The following is a 21206-nucleotide window of genomic DNA, read 5'->3' as shown; positions in this document are numbered from 1 at the left end:
AAGTTCCACTCATGACTGAAGGCGTTTGCACTACTGTCAGGAGCTGCTTGAAAGCTATGATGAGGGTTTTCTGTCCATGATACTTTTTGATTGTAATAATCAACATCTAAATGAGTCCATTACAGTGTTCTGTAAACATCTGTTGCAAACCATCTATGGGATATGTTCTTAAATAACTACTGATCATTTGTCAGTGTTCATGTGCTGGAATTTGATAGCACATATGGAGTAGATTAAGTATTTAATATAAACAAATGACTGCAGTGTCGTGAGAAACATTTATGCAAGAAGTTGAGAAAGAACAAAATATTGTTGAGCTTATTGGCTTTTTGACAAGACAATTGTACCATGTATGGCAAATAGGCTACTGGTTATTGTGTAGAGTAAAACACCTCATATATTTAAATATATATTATTTAAAATAAGTCATGAAAGAGTCTTATAATGTATTGGAAAAAAGCCAAATTGTAGCATGAGGAACAAAATGAAAATCATGTTATAACAAATGTATAGTATATTCAGAAAAGTCATACTTATAACACCAGAGCCTATTTATAGCCGCATTCAAATCGGACCAATGAGAGAACAGTTTACTCGCGCGTGGCGTTTGTTTACTAGATTTAGTCCGCTGTTAAATGTTGCAGTGTGAACACAAACCGAACACAGGGGCAACTGCAACATTGTATCATATTAATCCCTGAATCGGAACAAAGCCAACGACCTACAGGTGTGAAAACGCCCCGAAACACTGCAACAAAGTTTCAATACATTTCAGTTACACAAGGCGTCACTTTTAAAGAGCAATACGGATGGCGAGGACACACGCACAGGCTCTGAGGCAGATTGCATCACATTTAATTTACAAGTAACCAAACATAGCGGCTACATTGGCAGCTGGCAAGCACACGTCTTCGGCGATTGTGTGAGGTAGCCCCTTTCTTGCTATTCTGTAACTGACCCGATATGAAGCCCGTAGTGCGTTCTTTGTAGACCCAACACATGAATGAGAATCCCTGCCTTAGAGGCCACATGGAGGAGGAGCTAACCTGTGAAGGAAGTGTACACAATGGTACCGACCAACAGTATGAAAAAGTTATTGTCATACATAAAACATTTATACTAGATCATAAATACCAGTCAAATATTGATATGACGTCACAAATACACAGTCAATACAGACATCATCTTAAAAACTAAACCATCAGCTCACATGATTCATACAAAAAAAAAGCCCAAGTCTCTTTAATTTAACCAGTTTTATTTGACATTAAATCAGACTATATAGTTAACTGCATCATACTCATCATTGAACAGCTCATCAGTGTTGTCAGACATAATACTACTCCTAGTGATAATAAGTATCAGTGTATATTTGTTAGGACTGGTTGAGTGCAACATACAGAGTGAATAAACTACTGACAGAGGACGAAGCCGTCAGCTAAAGTGAGCGTCCTTCCTCCTCGACGCCAGAGTCCAAATTAAACCCCTCCCGCTTCCTCTAAACACGACGCACCCTTTAACACATACACCGGGGTGTTTTTCTGAAGCACTGAAACCGCCATGCTTTGGTAATTCTCCCTCGAGATTCAACCATATGCAACAAGGCATCAGCCAGCGCAAAAATAAAGAAGCCGCGAAGAAGAACCACCTCCTTCGGTGCGTGGTCGAGGATTTGGGGGTTCGTTTGGAGCTCTGAGGCCCTCTTCAGCTCCCACTGAAACCTCGTGGAGCACAATCACCGGGCCCGTTCTCCAGCATCCATGAACATTCAGGCAACATGACAAGACAAACCGTTTTCAAAACTTCCACATTTAAGTGCTGAGGAAAAACATATAAATTATGTGCCTGGTTACACAAGTCACCATTTAAAGTTCTACTGTAGGTTGTTCGTACCCGTCTGTTCTCTTACGACTGGTCATCTAGAGAGGTATTAGAATAGTCCTTCAAACATGTGACCGTTTACAGCTTCACTGCTGGATCAGAGAGTCGGATTCATCTCAATCCTGTTTAACAATATTCAGCTTAATACTTTAAAAATGATAGGCCTCTGGATACTTTATCAATTATGCTTAATAACAACATAAATAAGACATAAATATTGCTGGCTCCAGGCCAGATTCATTTACTGGATTTACACAGTTTGAACACGGACACCTTTTTTTTTTAAGGCTTTTTTTGTTTTGTTTTTTTTAGCTTCTGATCCCAATATTGATATCAGTTGATTTACGCTCCTAAAACCGTCTCTTACATTTTAAGATTTGGGTCAAATCAACCACCGTCGTCTTTAATAACAATGTTTCAAAGAGCTCTGCACCGCTGCATAGCGTACTGCACTGAACCGTTTCCAGCCCCCAGAAGTTAAAGAAACCGACGCGAGAGTATTTACAAGGCACCCACACTCCATCGAGTCGTACAACGTTCGAGAACTGTGGTCCACATGGGAGACTTTTACCACGAGTGTCACGGAAAAGTATACAAAGCTGACATTGCTTTCATTTTGCACTTCTAGTGTCGTCGTACACAGCAAACACGACAAAAAACAACAACCCGCTCTATGCAGGTTAAGACAAACGCTTGGAATAATTTGCGACTACTCTCGGAGCCACCGGTCTGGAGCTGTAAGCGGCTAACATCTCTACGACAGACGCGCGGCGGGGGAGTGCGGCAGTGGAGTGGGGTATGCTGGTGTGGGGGTATGCACCAGTATGCTGGTGTGTCACATGATGGGGGGGGATCACCTGCCGTCTGGTCAGGAGGAGATGACGACGATGAAGACTTCCCTACATGCATCTGTGAGCGTTGCGTGTCTGCACACATCTCAGTGGCAGGAAACGGAGGATGGTGACGAGAAATGGAAGCTCGACCCAACCTGCCTGCGTTTGGAATGACTAAAGGATGATATGTTAAGAAGCTAAGGCCGTCTGATCACGTTCATCGCCATCCTCCATCGTCTGCTCGGCCTTTCTCCTCCTCTGCATGAACACGATGGATGTGAATGTTCTGGCTGCAAAAGTGGGTGATTTGAGCGGAGTCCGTCTCACTCTTTCGGGGGTTTTTCTTTTTTTTTTTAGGTCTCTGGGTTGGGTGTGGCCAGCAGCGGCACATTGTCCCGCCTCCTCCTGCCCAGCGGGGGGCGCCTGTACTGCTCCCCGTCGGCCAGCGTCTGGGGCAGCGGCTTCCTCTTGCTCTCGGGCAGCAGGAGGATGGACAGCACGGCCAGCAGGGCCAGAGAGGAGTAGACCACGTGGTGCAGGAAGTAGCCGTAGTGGTTCCTCAGGTCCATGAGCGGGGAGGTGAGGCGGCCCACGCAGCCCAGGGCCAGCACGGAGCCCACGGCGGTGCCCCTGTAGACACACACAACTTCAGATTTGTCCAAACGAAACAAAAGTGTAAACATGTTTTTACCTTTGGAAAACGCTAGGCCAGCTGTTTCCCTGTTTCCAGACTTTATGCTAAAAACATCAGAATGATGTGTAAAATGTTGAACTATTCTAGGAATGTTCTGCCTTTGAGCGGGCTCATTTAAACAGAGACAAAACATTAACACAATACCAACATATTTTCAAAAAAACTAAATAAAGCAAGGCTTCTATAACTCTTAAGATCCGCGTCGCTGTGTTAGCGTTACCTGATGATGGTGGGCATGATCTCTGCGGTGAAGAGGATGCAGAGGGAGGCGGTGGCTTGGGAGGAGAAAAGACCCAGCACTGAGAACACTGTGATGGCCGTCTCACTCAGGTCTAAAGGGGAGGAGGAAGAACAAGCTCGATGAAGTTTTTCAGTTTCTGATGATATACCATGATGCCCTGTTGATATGAACGGATTTCTAATGTCGAACTCTAAATATTCATATCCCTCAGCCTTTGTTGCATGATTAAAGCACAGCACCTTTGCTGCCGCCTGCAGTGTCCTACATTAACTGAATGTCATACTCGTTTTCATCCACAAGGGGGCGACGGACACCGAAGCAACTGTGAGTGTGTTTCTACAACCGGCTCTGGAAGAGACAAAAGGCACCTGGAATGTATTTTTCCATTAACAGAGCGTTCCGGTTTGCTTTTAATCCATTTCATAATGCATGAAGCACGAGCCCAACATGACGTCAGTGGTGTATAGATGATCTAATATGAACACAAAGCCGAGCTTAGCATCAAGTAAACTAACTTTTACTTTCATTCCAGTCCGGATTTGAGGAAGGCCAATGCATACGAGGGTCACTTAATGTCTCTACAACAACAGGGGAGATGGAGGGCGACTGTGTGTCCACCTTGTTGGCAAAGACTACAACCAGCTCTCGTCATCTGACTCTAGATAGACGTGAGGAGAAGAATCTCCTGCCGCTAAAGCCTGCTTACACTCCATGAGTCCCAGGAGGATCAGAGACGCCAGCCCCGTCATCGTCATGGCGAGGAGCAGGATGCCACGCCGGCCGAACCTGTTTACGGTCGCCCATAGTAACAGCCAGGCCCCGCCCCCTGCGCACACAGACAGCAGGTACGTCCAATAGAAGCTCGGGGCCGTGCCTCTGACGTCGCCTCGGAAAGAGCTGTAACAGTGGCTGATGCCGTGAGAGATGAATCTGAAGGAGGAAGGACGAAAACACAACGTGTGAGAATCAAAACACCGAGGAGGAAATATGAGGCCGCAGCAGCAACAAGAGTGTGTCAAGAGTGTGGGAGGACTTACGAGGTGAAGCCCAGCACACACATGTTCTTCCAGATGTTCCTGCTGTGGAAGAGCTCAGGGTAGGACAGGCGGGGGCGTGAGGAGGGGGCCGGCTCTGAATCCAGCTCTGCAGCGGGCGAGCGGGACAAAAGAAGCGTGTTAATGTTCAGCTTAACAACACGGGAGAATGATGATCTGATTCTCTTTACAATCAATAGCTCACTGTCAACTGTATTTACAGACTCAAGTTAAATCAATGCTGGTGCAAATACTTTTAATCAAATAGAGGTTGTTTGATACTCTGGCTGCACCAGAGCTAAACACAAATTGATTCCCAATTTAGCATTTGTTAACAGTATATAAACAATACATTATTTATTTAACACTATATACAAACTTTACCACTTTGTATTTTAGCCATTTAGTTGTTTATTAATGCATTTGTCAATGTAAATGTCGTCAGTATAAAACTCTGTTAAAGTATCCGTAACAGATTTTAATAAAAGCAAAAAACACATTTGAAGAAATGAATAATTCATTTTGCAATTGTTATTATTTTTACACATATAGCGGTGAGATCTATGGAACCCTCAAAAACCGAGGATGTAAAGCCAACGTCAACAAAACTTAAGTCGACGTCACTAGACAAGAGCAAACGATTCCCTACCTGGGACAACTGTTTACATATGAACTGTTTGTGCCGGTCATTACTCTTTATCATGATGCCATGTGTCTTAAATAAATCACGAACTCTAATTAAGCATCATTACCTACTCTTGGCAGTGGTGTGAGATAGGTACCTGTCTTTTGAAATGTGCTGAGTAACTCATAAATAATGCAGCCTTCATGAACTGAACATCCAGCTGCTCTCAGTGCGAGAGAGAATACGGGCGCAGTCACACCTGTAGCTGGGTTCATCTGGTCCGGATCAAGGAAAAGATGTGATACATTGTTGCATTTTAGTTCTGATTTGGTTCCCACATCTTTGAGTAACTGATTATATGAATTAATAGCTATTGTTAGAATGCAAATCGACTGCACGTTATGAATAATGACAGACAGGACTGTATCCTTTTGCATGTTGCCATTTAACTGGAGTGAACGTCGGGGAGTGCACGGATGCATGAGCGTGCATGAGGCGACAATGATTCAGGTTGCATAACTGTGTGACCGCTGTCCAGACTTAATTACCTGACAAAGTACACAAAGTCGCCTGTAAGCACAGTTGTTTTACAGCTTTTGACCTACTAATCAGGGAAATACCCCGGCTGATGTGCATTAATTACGCGTTAATAACATATAGGATCTTTATAAGGCCCTGGTCTGATGCAGGTTGTTTGACAGCTTTCACACCAGCCCAAACAAATTGTACTAACCAGGCAAAGAGACATGTGTTGGCTTTAACCGAAGCAACCTGGTTTGGTGTGAAAGCCCCCTCAGAATCTAAACTCTGCACACACACACACACACCTGTGAAGCTCTCGTCGTCCCCCACATCTCTGTTGGAGTTTCTTCTCTCAGTGAAGGAGTTCATGTCCGCAGATCTCTCGGACAGAAGGAGCCAGCGAGGAGACTCTGGAAACACCCCGGGAATGCTGCAGAGGAGGCCAAACACAAGTCGGACTCACTCTTTTGATCTTTGCCGACCTTTACCGAGCTCCAAAACCCACATTTGGTCCTTCGGCAAGGAAAATAACACACGTGCGTCACAAAGAATTCCTTACTCCTTAATCCAGCTTTGCTTACAAAACCGCAATTCATTGCTATCCATCAAACTTTAATCTCTGTTAATTTGGTTCTGAACCCGAAGGCTTATCTTCTAACAGAGGTCTTAAGAGGGACTGGGGACCCTAAACAAAGTGGTCCTGATGCATTCTGACATGAACTCAGAGGCTCAGTGTGACGAGGGGATTGGAATCGATACGATCCAAGAACGCTTTCAGCAAGTCAGTTGGCATCACGGCACTTTATCAAAAGACGATCGGCTTCCTTCACTCTCTGGTCACTGCAGTTTCACAGGACAATAAAACAACTGTACATACTTGAGACAGTACGGGCACACGGACAAAAGACAATGTGGGGAATCAAAACGATGAAGCTGAACATGTAATAAGAGAATCACCGGAAGCTTAGAAAAAAATGCGGACGTGCAAACAAATACACACACACACACACACTCATACCCATAACAAAGGAAAAGTGTCAGTGGAGCGGCGCCGGCTCCCAGCAGGCCCCTCCAGGACTGGCAGCCCAGGGCGATGGCCAGTAGGAGTAGTTCTCCGGCTACGGTCGTCAGCCCGGCCAGCATGGTCACCACCAGCCTCAGAGAGGGCTCACACAGCTCCAGACCTGCCGGTCAAAACACAACGTCAAAGACCCTTCGTTGGTTTAACGGATCTTCCCACTCGAATCAACGACGCTTGAATTACTCACGAGTGATGTACAGCGTGAGGTAGACGCCCGCGCTGGCTGCCGCCAAACAGAAACGCATGACGATGAAGATGGAGGGGTACGGAGAGACGCACACCAACACCCCGAACACCACCGACAGGGTCAGAGAGGTCAGCAGGGTCTTGGACCGGCCCAGTCTGCAGGGAAACAGAGATATGCAACGTTACGGAACGACACACTACACCTGTATTATGACAGCAAAAAAAAGAATTACTACAAGTTATTGATAAATAAAAATGGGATATTGTTGATCCACTATTCCAAAAGTAAGTCATTTTATCATCTAAAAGAAAATGAAATCAAGGTTAAAAACCAAGATGTACAACAACAGCAATAGATGATAAAGTGAATGCTGATTATTCAAGAGGAAAAACACCGGTTTCACATGTTTAAATATTAACAGCAAGAGGGTTGGGAACAGAAAATAGGACAACGGTCCACTGTGAATATAAGAGATAAGATACAATAGAGAACCATTCATACTGTCACAACATTCATAGTTTCATGGAATTCACAAATAAATCACACGAAGTGGCAATTAGATCAAATGTTTCACTGAATTCACACAATGTTAAGGCCGGATTTCTGTCAAATTGAATTGACATTTTAAGATGAATTCTAAAAAGGTGCAGATAAATATGATATTACCTGCATGTATTAAAACTTTCACAAAGAAAGAAATAGAAAAATGAAAAAGCAGCTCAAGTGTGGAAGCACAGCTGATCACTAAATGTGATGATTCGACACTTTTCCGCTGAATGCCAGGGCAGCACTTTTGTTTCCAACGGGCGGATTAGCCCTGTTCCCTTTCCTCCCGTGTTCCCCAGGAGGCAGCATTCATCCACTCGTCTTAACAAACAGATGCTACGCTCAATTGGTCAGCAAATGAATGAAGGCTGTTAGCCGATTAAACTGGCATCATCTCCCCCCCCCCCCCCCCCCCACACACACACACACACACAACTACGGCTTCCCCTGTGTGGTTTTCAATCCAACAACACAGGACGGATCCATTATGTCAATTATGGGATGTGCTTGGGTTGTGCCTAATGCAGACTGCCGAGCATGAGGTCCTCAGCTCTAGTTAACCTTTCTGCCGTTATCGCTTGTAGGGCAGAAACCTTTTTTTTTTTATATATATCTAATTGTGATTATTTGAACTGACATTGTAATATTATTTACGATATATGAGAATAACGACGATTTTCACATCGTTGTTCTCATTTTTATTGAAATACATTTTGCGGGGAGCTTTGCCAAACAAAGATGTTTTCTTAAAAAGGAACAGTGTGTGGTATTTAGGGTGTTTTATTGGCAGAATATGGTGGAATATAATATTAATAACCATGTTTTCATTAGTGTATAATCTGAAACAAAGAATTGTATCGTTTTCTATAGCTTAGAAGGAGCCGATCCTCATCACAGTTGCACCACCATGTTTCTACATCAGCCCAGAAAACAGACACTTACGTGTAGAAAAGTGGTTGTTGTGATATATTCTTTCACCACCTACTGTCTGAACGTTGTATTTTGTGTGCGTAAGTGTGTCTGTGTGTATTTTGGTCGCGAGGTAGTGAATCTGCAACATAAAGCACGAGAGACGGAAGATTGAGGAACAAGCTTTCCAAATCGACCCAGAGTAACCTTTTAACAGAACTTCTGCTTGCCTTGCATGTTTTGTCTTTTCTACAGATGACAGTCTTCACTCTGCAAGAGTGTGAGTGTGAGTGTGAGTGTGAGTGTGTGCGGTGTGTGTGTGTGTGTGTGTGTGTGTGTATTACCTGTCAGAGGCAAAGCCCAGGCCGAGACAGCCAGTCAGGACGCCCAGGATGAAACACACCTCCTCCACTGGGACCAGCCAGTACTGACCACACACCAGATCCCACTGGACAGCACAGACCCGGGAGGGAGAGAGACGGATCGGTTAGTCATCATCATATGGAGCAACAGCAGAGCAGAAGGCCCCGACAGGCTGGTGAACACAAGGCACAATGGGAACACCGAACCAATGACATCCAGATGTGCACATACTGGAATAATGTTTCATTAACAGTACACTAACGTTTCGGCCCCGGTGCCTACCCAAACGGGACTGCAACTAAAAACTATTGTTATTATGAATTATTCTGACAGTTATTATCGGTTTAATCGATTTGTCAAATGAAGGTGAGAAAGGGTGAAGAGAAAAGAGTGCACGGTGAGGTGCAAAAACCCAAATACATTGAATGCTTTGTCTATTACAACGACAGAAAACCACCAGCTGGGACTTCAATTCATCAACTGACTACCAGAGTTGTCTGTGATTTTGTAGATTAAATTCATATTATTTTTTTCACCAGTTATATTTATTCACAGACCAAATTATTACTCAATTACTTCACAGAGATGGTGCAAGAAAATCCGTTTTCTTGGATGTAATAACACTTTTATTTACCTTACCGGTTACTGTTTACTGTTGAATGATGCAGTATAAAGCCTTCGGGATCCATTAAACTATAACTATATATATATATATTAGTCCTAGTACTGGCAGTAATAGTAACAGACATGAGACAGGCTAATGCATTTACTGTGGGGCTGTACATTATAGTGTAGCCACATGGAAAGTTAGCAAATGTGTTTTTAAAAGAAAAACACATATCTGCTCACAGAGCAGAGTTTTAATCACATTAAGCCGACCCACTGATTTTCATTAACAGCTGAGCTCTGCTAATGTCGCTGTCTGCTGGCCGCTGAAAGCAAAAAGGATTTTAATGATCCAGAGAGGGAGAGCAAGAGGGCCGCTGGTTAAAAAAAAAAAAAAAAAAAAAAGGCCTTACATAATTAAAGCCCTTGCACAGAAACATAAAAGCCTGTCACATAATATCAGCCGTCCTACCGCTGAGGCACAGAAACACAACAAAGCACACCAGCCGGGCAAAAGGGCAACACAGCAACCCGTAGTGCTCATACGTGTGGAACGCGTTGGACAACAGGAGGCGGGTACGATGCAAACAAATGGCTTCGTAAACTCCCCAGACTGGTTTTTGGAATGAGGCTCACGCACCAGTCAGGTATGTCCCTTTGGAACGAAACCATTTCCTCCTTTTACATTTCTGACTGAAACTCAGCCTCACTGCTGCTGCTGCTGCTGCTGTGGGATTGACGCCGCCGACACAAAATCATATTTTGTTGCAACTTGCACTCGATTTTGTGTCAGACAAGAGATGTTTTTAGATCAGAGCACGGTTACAGAGGTTTTCAGGATCACTTTCCAGCTCAAAAGCAACTCAATCTTTATATCATTTTACACAGCAATGTCAACAGTCCATTTAGAAGAAGAATTAATTGAGAAACTTGTGTTTAATCTGACAAATCAATAGTATTCCAATAAATGGTATACTTCCATAAAGCAGCCCTGCTTATACATTTGTAATATTGCCCCAAAGGGCATATTTATACCCAAAACACCCAGATATACTACTACTACATAAGTATTAGAGGATTGACAAATGTACGTAACCTCCTGCTGTATTATCATCGTACTGACAGGAAGTGTCTGTGCATTAGCCCATAGATTCAGATGTTAAGTGGAGTTTGACTCTAGTGACGTGACACAGTGTTTATTGATCAGAGGCCTTCCTGCTTCCTGCTCGCCAGACTGCCAGCTCAGCAAAGCGAAGCGGCGCTGGAGGAGCAGATCATCCTGACAGCAAAAAGAAATACTTTCTGAGTTAAACCTGATTTTAAAAAAAACGTGTCCGTCCGCTCGTCCGTCCTGCTACCTCCTCTATGTCTTTAAGCTCCTGCTGAATGTCTCCCTCGGCAGCGTTTACATATCGCTGCAGTGATGTGGGTGGATTACCAGCGAGCCGCCTTAATGCCACGGACCGGAGGGCTGGGTGTGGCTCCCACACCAGGAATGAAAGCAGACACACAGGCCACAGAGTGACCGGCCGGAGTGGAAAGAACTGTGAGCCGCTGGCTACGCTCTGTTGAACACGTTAACAAGAACAAGTTGACGTTTTTACTACGAAATCCAGCTCTGAGAGGAAACGCATGTTTCATTTTGTGTAATCCTTTAGCAACATCAATTGTGTAGTTACGAGCATAAGAGGTGAAGAAACCACCTGAAATTGTTGATACGAGGTTATTTTTCAAACCTGTTTCTTTAGTGTCTTGATTTACAGGCGAGATAATATCATAAGTGACAAAACAGTCACTGTTCCACTTCAGCCTATCGTCAGCCTGCCTGTGTGGTGATTAGATAAGACAAGAAGCAAGTTACAGTGGAAAGGTTAAAGAAGTTCAGATCCTGAGAGGAGAGACGCTAAATGAATGATTTAAGTTCTCCAATCCGTAAACAGTTACTAAAGTGCCCACTGGTGAGACATTCCTACGTTTGTTTATGTTTTATCCCATTCAGTAAAAATTGCTTTTACACCTTTTAGATTTTAGATATGTTTACCTTGATGTCCAGGTAAAAAAGACACGGCCTGATGAAAAACGTAAAAAGAGAACTGCAGGATACTTTCTTTAACTATCAAAATTGATTCAGCAGACTCAGACATATTGTGTTCTTCCTTCTCAAAACCTGGTGCCTAAGTTACCCACAATGCCACTCGACCACCGAAGGTTCAGTCGGAGATTTGGGCGTGATACGCGAGTAGCAGGGATGAGGAGCAGAACCTCAGAGGTCTGGGAAGATCACTTCCTGCTCACTTCCTGCTCCCACCACATGAAGACACAGACTGAGTGCATGAGACACACTATCCCCTCAAATGAACAGATCTGTGATTGTTTTTCCTTTCTCATCATGTGTGACGCTGCGGCTTAGCAGGGCTGTGTTTGGGACAACAGCATCAGACTGTCCTGGGATTAATCTCAGTGACATCGTTCTCATAGGACTACCCCAAACAAAAAGGTACGACGCACATTAAGCACCTGCATCCAACTGGAGGAGAATGTTATCAGGGCTCTTCTGAATCTCTGACGTTTGGAATTTTCTTGAATGCACCAACAAAAAGGAGTTTTCACAACGACTCTTGTCCCCACACAAGCATAACACAATGGAACTTAAAAGGTAAGTCAATGAGATGCTACGATGCATTGTAAACTAGCACGATCCAATGCTCCACAGGACACCAGGAGAAGACTTTTTGTCCGGTTTATAGGTTTAAATTATGAGCAGATAAAGTTTAGCAAGGGGTTACAAAAAGGGAGGCTGCATGCTCAGCATACCCTCCTGTGGATAAATGGGGGATAAAAATGAAACAACTGTTTCAGCATTTCAAGGACCTAAATCCATACATAAAAAAATAAATAAAAAAAGGTAGCTCTCTTACAGAAAGCCCAAACAATGAACCAGGCCAGGCCCATGATTAAGGAGGATCCCAGGCCGGAGCTGTACCTCAGTGACGATGTTAATCCTCAGCCCTTCCGTGACGTTGTAGTCCCAGCCGGCCTCGCAGTCCACCACCGCGGACTGGCTGCCGTTGACATACTGCCTACACTGGGACAGGCCCCCGCCGTCCCCGGGCCGCTCCCCCTTCTCCCAGGGCAGGGAGGCGTTCAGCACTTCGGGGGACGGCAGGGGCCCCGGCAGGTGGCAGTGGTGGGGCTGCGACAGGGTGATGAGGGGGTCGGAGGAGAGCAGAAAGGCCAGGAAGAGGCTGGGCAGGATGGAGAGCGCAATCAGGACCCTCTGCTTCTTCCGGCCCAGAGCCAGCACCATCACCTCCCCCGTGGGAGGCAGCGAGGGCGGGGCGGGCAGCGAGGAGGAGGAAGGGGCCGGGGAGGAGGGAACCGGGGAGGAGGGGAGGGACGGAGGGGGAGCGGGACACGGGGAAGGGGAGACGAGAGGGGGAGAGTCCGGGGATGTCATCATTAGATAAGGTTAAAAGTGGAGAAGGGGGGGGGGGGGGGGGGGTTGTTGTGATGGTTGGTCCCCCCAGGCAGAGGGGGAGAGACGTGGGAGAGCTCTGTTGAAGAAAAGAAGTACATAGAATGATTGTATAGTTTGACTGTAGACTGACATGTAGTTAGATATTACACAAACATAATGGCACATTTTGACTTTAGTCACTCGTGTGTGTTCACCTGGTATCGCCCGCTGTGCTGAACCCACATGTTGCACGGAAATGTGTGGAGTGACACTAATGTGAAAGTTCAGTGTAACGTTGCATTTTGTCCAGAGTAAGGGGGGGACACACACTGGGTCCTTTCACGGGGAGACTGCACCATTTGAAAAATATACCGAGGAAATATCCGTCCAGAGATTCAGACTGAACAGAAGAACGCTGTAACCGTACGGGAGCAGATGATTTACATAATCCAATCCTGTCCACCCACAGAGAGTCAAACTACTGCCGGGTAGACCATACCTGTATACTAGAGAATGTGATGCAAATCAAACTAGCGAAAGAGAGCTGAAATCTGACATTTTATAGGTCAAATGATCAATCAGTAAAGAAGATTATTAATTGCTGTTTTTAATGCTGTTTATAAAAACACCACTGGTTGGTTATAGGCCTGAAACAAAGCTGTATTTGTCAAAAAAAAGAAGTAAAATGATGAGGAAAAGTTTAAATACGGGTTGCGGGTTAAACCCCTAACAGACGGGCAGAAACACCCTTTATTAAATAAAGTGTGTTTTCAGAGAAGAGGGGGCCCTTCCCTCTCTGTGTTACAGGCGGCTCTCTGCGTGTTTCCCGGTTGGGGGCCGGAATGTGAACAACCTGTGCTTTCCTCAGCCTCCTCCTCTGTCGGTGCACATGGAGCTCCTCTAACAGCCAGTGTGCCCGTGTTTTCTTTGCACAGGGCCGGAGGGGGGGAATAAAGGAATCCCACAGGGTTACATAAGAGCTTTTACACGACGGGGGGGGGGGGAGGACATGGGGGGAATGTAATACACAGGGGCTGGCTGGCCTCTCTGGAAGTACTAACACAATACAAAAGAGAGAGAGTGTGAGGAGAATAACATTGCAATGTATGAAGCAGCTGGGCCAGGTCGTACCGGACTGACGAGACTCACACCTGCCCCCCCACCCCCTCCAGATTGGTCCAACACACAGCGGCTGTTAAAACGTCCGTCTGGCATTCAAAACAGACGCATACTCTTACTCACCCTTTTATAAAATGTTGTCCACTGTTAGGCGGAATGCCACAGCCCGTTGTCTTTTCCAAAACATCCAAAGCATTGCGGCGCGAGCGGGGAGACAATTGAGTAGGGAGCAGTGTCGCCGCATTCACCGTGTCTCCTCGGCTCCGTCGGTTAAATGAAAAGACATGTCTGTCCCGGAGACGTGCTGCAGCCTCGGAAAAGACACCAGAGCTGCGGTTGACACGAGCAAGGACACTGGACTCCTGTTAGCCACTTGGAGATGAGGTGATGCTATAGACTCCTCTCCTACCGGTTTTTTTTATTTAACGTTACCGGTTTAGTCCCGGTTTCTGCCGACATTACACAGAATGATTAAATGAGGTATAATTGTGTCCGACATCACCTTAAAGGGAAAAGCGTCGTCAGTCAGCCGGTCGCGGACAAAGAGCGGGTGGAAAGCTGCATCGGGAGAAGCCTGTTTATAGAGACGAGCAGCTCCGCCGGTGGCGGCACACTTCGTTAGAAGTCGGGTAACATCGTCAGAGCGACGTCCCCTCGGCTCACTGCTGTCAGAGCTCGTGTATGATGAGGAGACACGTCACTCGGCTAAATACATTATTCATTTATTTATTGACTGTTTGTTTGGCCTGCATTGATCATTTTCGTTTATATTATTGTATAAAAATAATTTATAATTTTAACCATGACATTAGATAAAAAAAATACTAAAAGGCAACATAACTTTTAGGCTCCTCAAATCATGAAAACAACAAAAAGTCCTCTGCAAAAATGTTAACTAGCAGATATTATTATTGAGAGAGGATAACTGAGAGTACACCAGACTCACTTTCTTTAGGTCTTGCTATAACATGATTTGCACAAAGCTACTAATTGCCTTATGATCTATATAAGATGGTGGAGAGGAGGACTCTGAAGAAATTATTATCCATATTGGATAACCCGGACCACCCTCTCCACCACCTACTGCAGGGACAGCGGAGCCCTTTCTCCAACAGGCTGATCCAGCTCCGCTGTCACGAGGACAGATACAGGAGAACATTCCTGCTCTCTGCTATTAGACTTTATAATAAATCACCTCTGGCCAGATCATCATCCACTACACACCGCTACACTGTTGTTGTTTGCTGTTGGTTGATCTTTGCACTGCTGTTTTTTACCTAGTTAGTTGATTTAACACTATTCTATTTCATGTACTGTGTATTTTTGTTATTTTTTTTTCTTATATTCTTATATTTTAATATGTTCTACTCTGTTATTTTATTGTATATATTGTGCATTTTTCATGTTGATTCTTTGATACTTGAAAAGAAAAACAAATGTACGTATTATGATGGAAAATGTGATGTTTTCTAATGCTTTCAACAATCAATTTGTCATCATCATCATCAGTAAGGCAGACATTTTGCAGGCATCAAATAATATACGGCAAACAAAGTGTTGGTATTTGGACAGCAGAAGAAGAACACCGATTAAAGGGTAGAGTGAGACATCTGTTTTTTAAATAACTATCTCTACAGAAAGCCTTTTCTGCCGCATGGTGGAGCCATAAATCACAGGTCACCACAAGAGACACAGGTCTAGAACACGACATGGTCCAGGCACTTGTTCTTTCTCATGAATATGCAACGATTAACATGTCCTTGTCATAGATAAGAAATGTCACATATTGTCTGCTTGGAAAACATTGTTCCCTCATTAAGCTTCAGCCATATTTTTGTAATCTTCTACCCTCTTCTATGTACATAAGGCTTGTCAGAGCCATCGCTTCTAATTCTGCACTACAGGTTTTTTTATGTTCTTTTTCCTCTTCCAGTACACCAGTCCTCAGCATAACAAACAGTTCCACCTTGTGTTTAGGTGAAAAATAATGAGAGATTTAATGGACCTAGAATGTAGAGTAATAACATCCTATATTATGGCCAAATACATAACCATTGGTTTCAGCCAACCGTTTGGTAATGACTGCTAAGCTTCACTTGATGGCACTGACGCAGTTTGTTCCGCTGGTGTTGCAGCAGCCAATAGTGGAAGTCTGTGGCTCTGTTGGACAACAGAGACATTGCTGCAAATATGAATGTTGCTCGTCATCCAGCGTCTAAGAAAATGCTATTATTTAACATAAAATCACAAATACATTGTGTATTTAATGTTAGTGTCTTTCTGTCATGCCAGTGTTTTTTTGCATGACCATGATGGCTGCCACTTTCAAAGAATACCCTCTAAAATACCAAGATAACGTCTATTTCTTACAGCTTATGCACATTTGTGAGAAATGATTTATTGTATTAGAAAGTTGGATCCTTAAGATAGCAGCAATAAAAGAAAAGATGAAAAGTGATACACTTGTAAGTACGTGAATCACCCTCAATTAGTCAAACAAGCCATGGAAAACACTTGGTCCCTGGTACTACACTGCAGACTCTCTATCACGGCAGGATTCATTGTTATTGATTATGTTTGCACCCTCACCAAAAGGTTTTTGAAGGTGTGGTGAGAACCTGAAGATGAAGAAAACAGGCATCTGACCACAGAGCTTTACTGGGCTGCCTCTAGTTGTGAACATGTATGGAGTTCGGAAGTGTTGAAATAGAGGTAGAAAGTTCATGTTCCCCATGTTTGGACTAGATATGGTGCTGTTTGTGTGTTGATGTATTCACTTATTCTCTGCTCTTGAGACAAACGTCCAAAAAGCTCCTCAACTGCAGTCATGACACCACCTTTAATGAACAGGAGCTGTGAGATGGAAGCTTCACTGAGGCTGTGGTGGGGTTCATATGGTCTGCTGCTGTTGAGTAACATGCTAGGGATTAGGTGAAATACAATCTTTCTTCACTTTGTGGAGATGTCGCAGTCCTGGGACCACAGATTGCCCCACACGACGCTGCGGGACATTTCAACAGACACGGTCACACAGGGACTTCTTGTGAACCGCTCGACACATGACTGTAAGAAGCCTGTGTCACACTTTCACTCTGCTTCATAAATGTTCGTTAAGGAGAAGATCGTTACCTAAATTACACAAAACCTCATTCAAATGTTTGCATTTAGCTTAAGTCCTTTGGAAGGAACCTTAGTTGGACTACTAATTTATTGATTTTGCTCTTTATAGTTAACAAACATCAGAGAAAAAACATTAAAAAGACATATATACATGTACACATACATACATAAACATATATATACACACACACATAAATACATACATACATAAACATATTTATACACACACACATAAATACATACATACACACATAAATACATACATACATAAATACATTTCTATAGCTCAATTTCTATTGTTGAATTCCATTTATTATTTTGGATTAATCAAGTATAAGTTAACAAAGTCTTAATCAAGGTATTTCCCAGTGCCATGCATGTATTTATACAATACACACTCATACACTACCATAGATCAACTGCATATATTTGGCTGATTTTGTATCCTGTCTCTCATCAGTGAGGCATCTTTTCTTGAAATGATGCTCCTCCTGTCCAACACATTCTCATTTTAGATTTAAGGACGACTTTCTTTCCTTTTCGCACGAGTAGAGTGTGGCGTGTTCTTTTGAGCGGTCATGTTTGTAGCTTGTAATATTACAGATTCTGATTGTCTGTGCAGAGCTGCACGGTGTAATAAAATCGAATGAAGCACTCAGTGACTGGATGTGATTGGTTTTAGTTCCAGTTGGATTACTCAAACAGCACAGCTAACAGTGTGCACGCTGATTGAAGGAGTGTAGTTATTTTGAATTCAGTTTGGTGAGTTGGAAAATTGAATACCAACATCATTTTAGAGCATCTATAGCTCTAAAATGATGTTAAAATAATTTCCAATTGCTCTTATCTTTAAAGTTAAATCCAGGAAGTGTTTTGTCAGAAACTATAATAATGACAAATTACACGTTTTCATGTGTAAAAAGGTCAAACATTTGTATAAAAGAGGACATGGAAAGGGAACTGAGTGTTTGCTTTCTTTATTTTTAATATCACACCACGACTAATACGTCGTATGATCTTTGATCTTGCGAACCAGATGAAAAGGAATCACATACGGTTTAGTTTTCATCTAATAGTGTTACAAATATTTTTGCCAAATGTTACAACTATTGTTTCAGTCAAAGATTTTTTTTTTTTTTTAAAGAAAGACTAATGTCTGGCTTGTTGCCCCGGCCCCCTCCTCTGTGTCTCCTATCTCTATGTCCCTTCAGTACCATCACAGCCACAGGAAGGCCCTGGCAGCCCGAAACACTGATACTATCTCTGCGCTCCTCATCTCCGTCCTCCGCTGTGTTGAAATCTTGCCCATCCCACAAAGGGAAACCGCTGGTGCACAACGGTCCATGGCGCGACGTCCGTTTCTGTGGGTAGACTTATGGTAAATAATGTGGCAGGTGCACGCCATGTTCACTGATGCAGGATGAGCACACTGGGGTTATATCACACCAGTTTCTGTGAGAATGATGTGTTGTTTAAAGGTGCAGTGCACTGTAATCAAAGCTTGTAAAGGCTATTTTAGGAATCACGTGCTTAAATAAAGGATATTTGAATATGCTTTGTTGACATGTCTATGTTATATTCATGTTAAATGTGTAGGATTGGCAGATATAAAAGAGGTTTCATCAAAGCTCAAGTAATTATTTGTTTATTTAAAGAAAGTATGTGACAAAAGTATTGCTTTAACAATGCATTACAATAAAAATCATAAAGCACGTTCGACAACCGGCAAGATTACATGTTATTTAAAACTGCGGCAACATTATTTCAAGTAATCCCACGCTCATTTAGTGACAAAAGAAGTAATATACAGAGAGCGACGCTTAGATTTCATTGAATCCCCTACAAACCACAGTTGGTTGTGTAACCGTGTTGGGCAACGACACTCACAATCATATCTGACAATGACAAGAAGTGTCGATGAGGAGGCAATGTTTGTTCAATCAAAAAACAAATCTGTACAATGCACACAATGGTCTTCTTCTGAGGATTATGCATGGGTGTGAAGATGTTGTCTTCAGGACCCTTTTTGGAAAACACATTTGGAATTTGCTAAATTGAAGTATATGCAGCTTTTTACCTTCATGACTTTTTGTTTCCGGACACTTTTGTGCAGTATTAAGAATTTCTGGAGCTTTGGTACAACTTCCCCCGTCTCACAGAGCAATTTTACTAATCTTGATATACACAGACTCACTTTCTGTGCACTCTCCAGTCACTCACAGTTTAGGATATACAACTACGTCTACATTCAAACCCTCCACACGTCTTCCTACTTTATATTCAGGTGCCTAATTCAATTATTCAAAAGGTCCAGTGAGCCATTATTTCAGAAACACTGAGGTTGTGACGAAACGTCCCACACACACCAAAAACGAATACTAACATTTTAAATTATTGATTTAGCTAAATGATACTGCATATTGTCTTTTATCTACCACCATGAAATGCTGTTTTAAAGCCTACTCCACACTGCCAGGAACTGAATTGACTATTCGCAGAATTGACGAGCAACCTGTCAAGCTTTAGACTTTTCCACATGTTGAAGGCGTGCGTCTCGGGTCGTAGTGATATACATCTTAAGCTATATCTTAAGGGTCAGCTGGAAACATTGAGAAGTCAGCTGCAGACAGATGTAGCAATATAGCTTCTTTACGTTACAATTGATCAGATCAAATCTGCCAGCGACAGTCGTTTCAGCCAACTAAAGACCTCTAAAAATGAGACGCTGCTTTTAAAGTTGAAAACCCTTTTTTTTTATTAACTACTGCAAATTTGTGTGTATTAAATATGTTATCTTCTCAATGTAAATTGAATATGAAGCCCACTGTAAAAGCACAGAGAGCCCAACAAGAAAAGCAACCAATAGCCACAGTTTACAGGGCTTTTATGTAAATGTGACATAAATCCCAGAAAATGAAAATAAAAGACGTGACCTCAGTGTCCTCAATGGCAGTTATAGTCCTGCCAGTGTGTTACGCTTTCTCTCCTCACAATTTTACAACACGAAACTACAACTCAGCCCTTCGACACCTGGCATTTCCTCCTCACTTCTTTAGTTGAAAAATCAACAAGGAGGCATTTTTGAGGGCCTACAGACACTTATCAGGAATCTAACACCTCCAATCAGATACAAATGCTGACTCTAGATACTGGACGCCCCTGCTGCTCCCTCCTCGGCCCCCTGCAGGTGCCGCTGTGACAGGATGTGTTTGAGAGAGTCTAGCTCCTGTGTCAGCTGCCCTATCCTCATCTGCAGCTTCTGGTTTTCCTCCTGCAGCTGCAGGGCCCTCTGCTGGGTCAGCAGGATCCTCCTGCGGGCCTTGTCCCGGCTCTTCCTCACAGCGACGTTGTTCCTCTCGCGCCGCTGCCGGTACTCTGCGCTGTCCTTGCTGATGCTCCGCTTGTTTACCGGGGCCCGCAGAGTCGGCAGGAGGAAGGAAGAGAAGTCCTGGAGGTTCAGAAACACAAGCATGCTTACGTTGTGGGGAGGCGAGATGAGAGTGGTGTTTGATGATTTTTCCCCACTTGGAAAATGTGTGGGACTCACTCATTTATCTATAATTCACACATGTAAAATCTATCTCACACACATTAACACACACATACCTGCTGAGTGTTGGCGTGGCTCTGGTGGTGGACTGTGCTCCCCGCGCTCATGTTGTTGCTGAGACAGGAAGGCGTGTACGGCAGGTAGGAAAGTCCCATCATGTCATCACTGGCCCCTCTCACCAGGCCCTGAGACTGGCTGTACTGTATCATGTCCATCTGAGCCAGCTGACCGGTTGGTGTGGTATGGTTCAGGGTGTGGGCCTGACCCGAGTATGGGCTGGCCCACTCCTGGATGACTGAGGACACTCTGGAATCAGACATCTGGAGCGGGTCGGAAGCAGAGAAAGATGAGCTTTTTTTCTTTTCTTTTAAGTTTACATTTCTTATTTTATTTTTTTAAATGGAAGCAAAGATCCACATGCACGATATACAAACAAAG

General features: G+C 43.6%; 1 protein-coding gene across 1 annotated transcript; it reads right to left on the bottom strand.

Moving 5' to 3' along the window:
* Positions 1 to 1260: 1260 nt before the first annotated feature.
* On the bottom strand, positions 1261 to 14669 carry slc22a17 (solute carrier family 22 member 17). The gene is made up of 10 exons (XM_079181042.1): positions 14222 to 14669; positions 12506 to 13076; positions 8898 to 9001; positions 7099 to 7253; positions 6849 to 7014; positions 6136 to 6260; positions 4687 to 4792; positions 4356 to 4579; positions 3629 to 3740; positions 1261 to 3344 (listed from the first exon to the last, which is right to left on the bottom strand). Exons 2-10 carry the CDS (start codon positions 12980 to 12982, stop codon positions 3068 to 3070), a joined length of 1746 nt encoding a protein of 581 aa, XP_079037168.1. The 5' UTR covers positions 12983 to 13076; positions 14222 to 14669; the 3' UTR covers positions 1261 to 3067.
* Positions 14670 to 21206: the final 6537 nt, after the last annotated feature.

The sequence above is a fragment of the Pholis gunnellus genome (genome assembly GCF_910591455.1).
Source record: "Pholis gunnellus genome assembly, chromosome: 20".
In the NCBI taxonomy this organism is placed as follows: Eukaryota; Metazoa; Chordata; class Actinopteri; order Perciformes; family Pholidae; genus Pholis; species Pholis gunnellus.
This window is presented reverse-complemented; position numbering and strand designations above follow the sequence as displayed.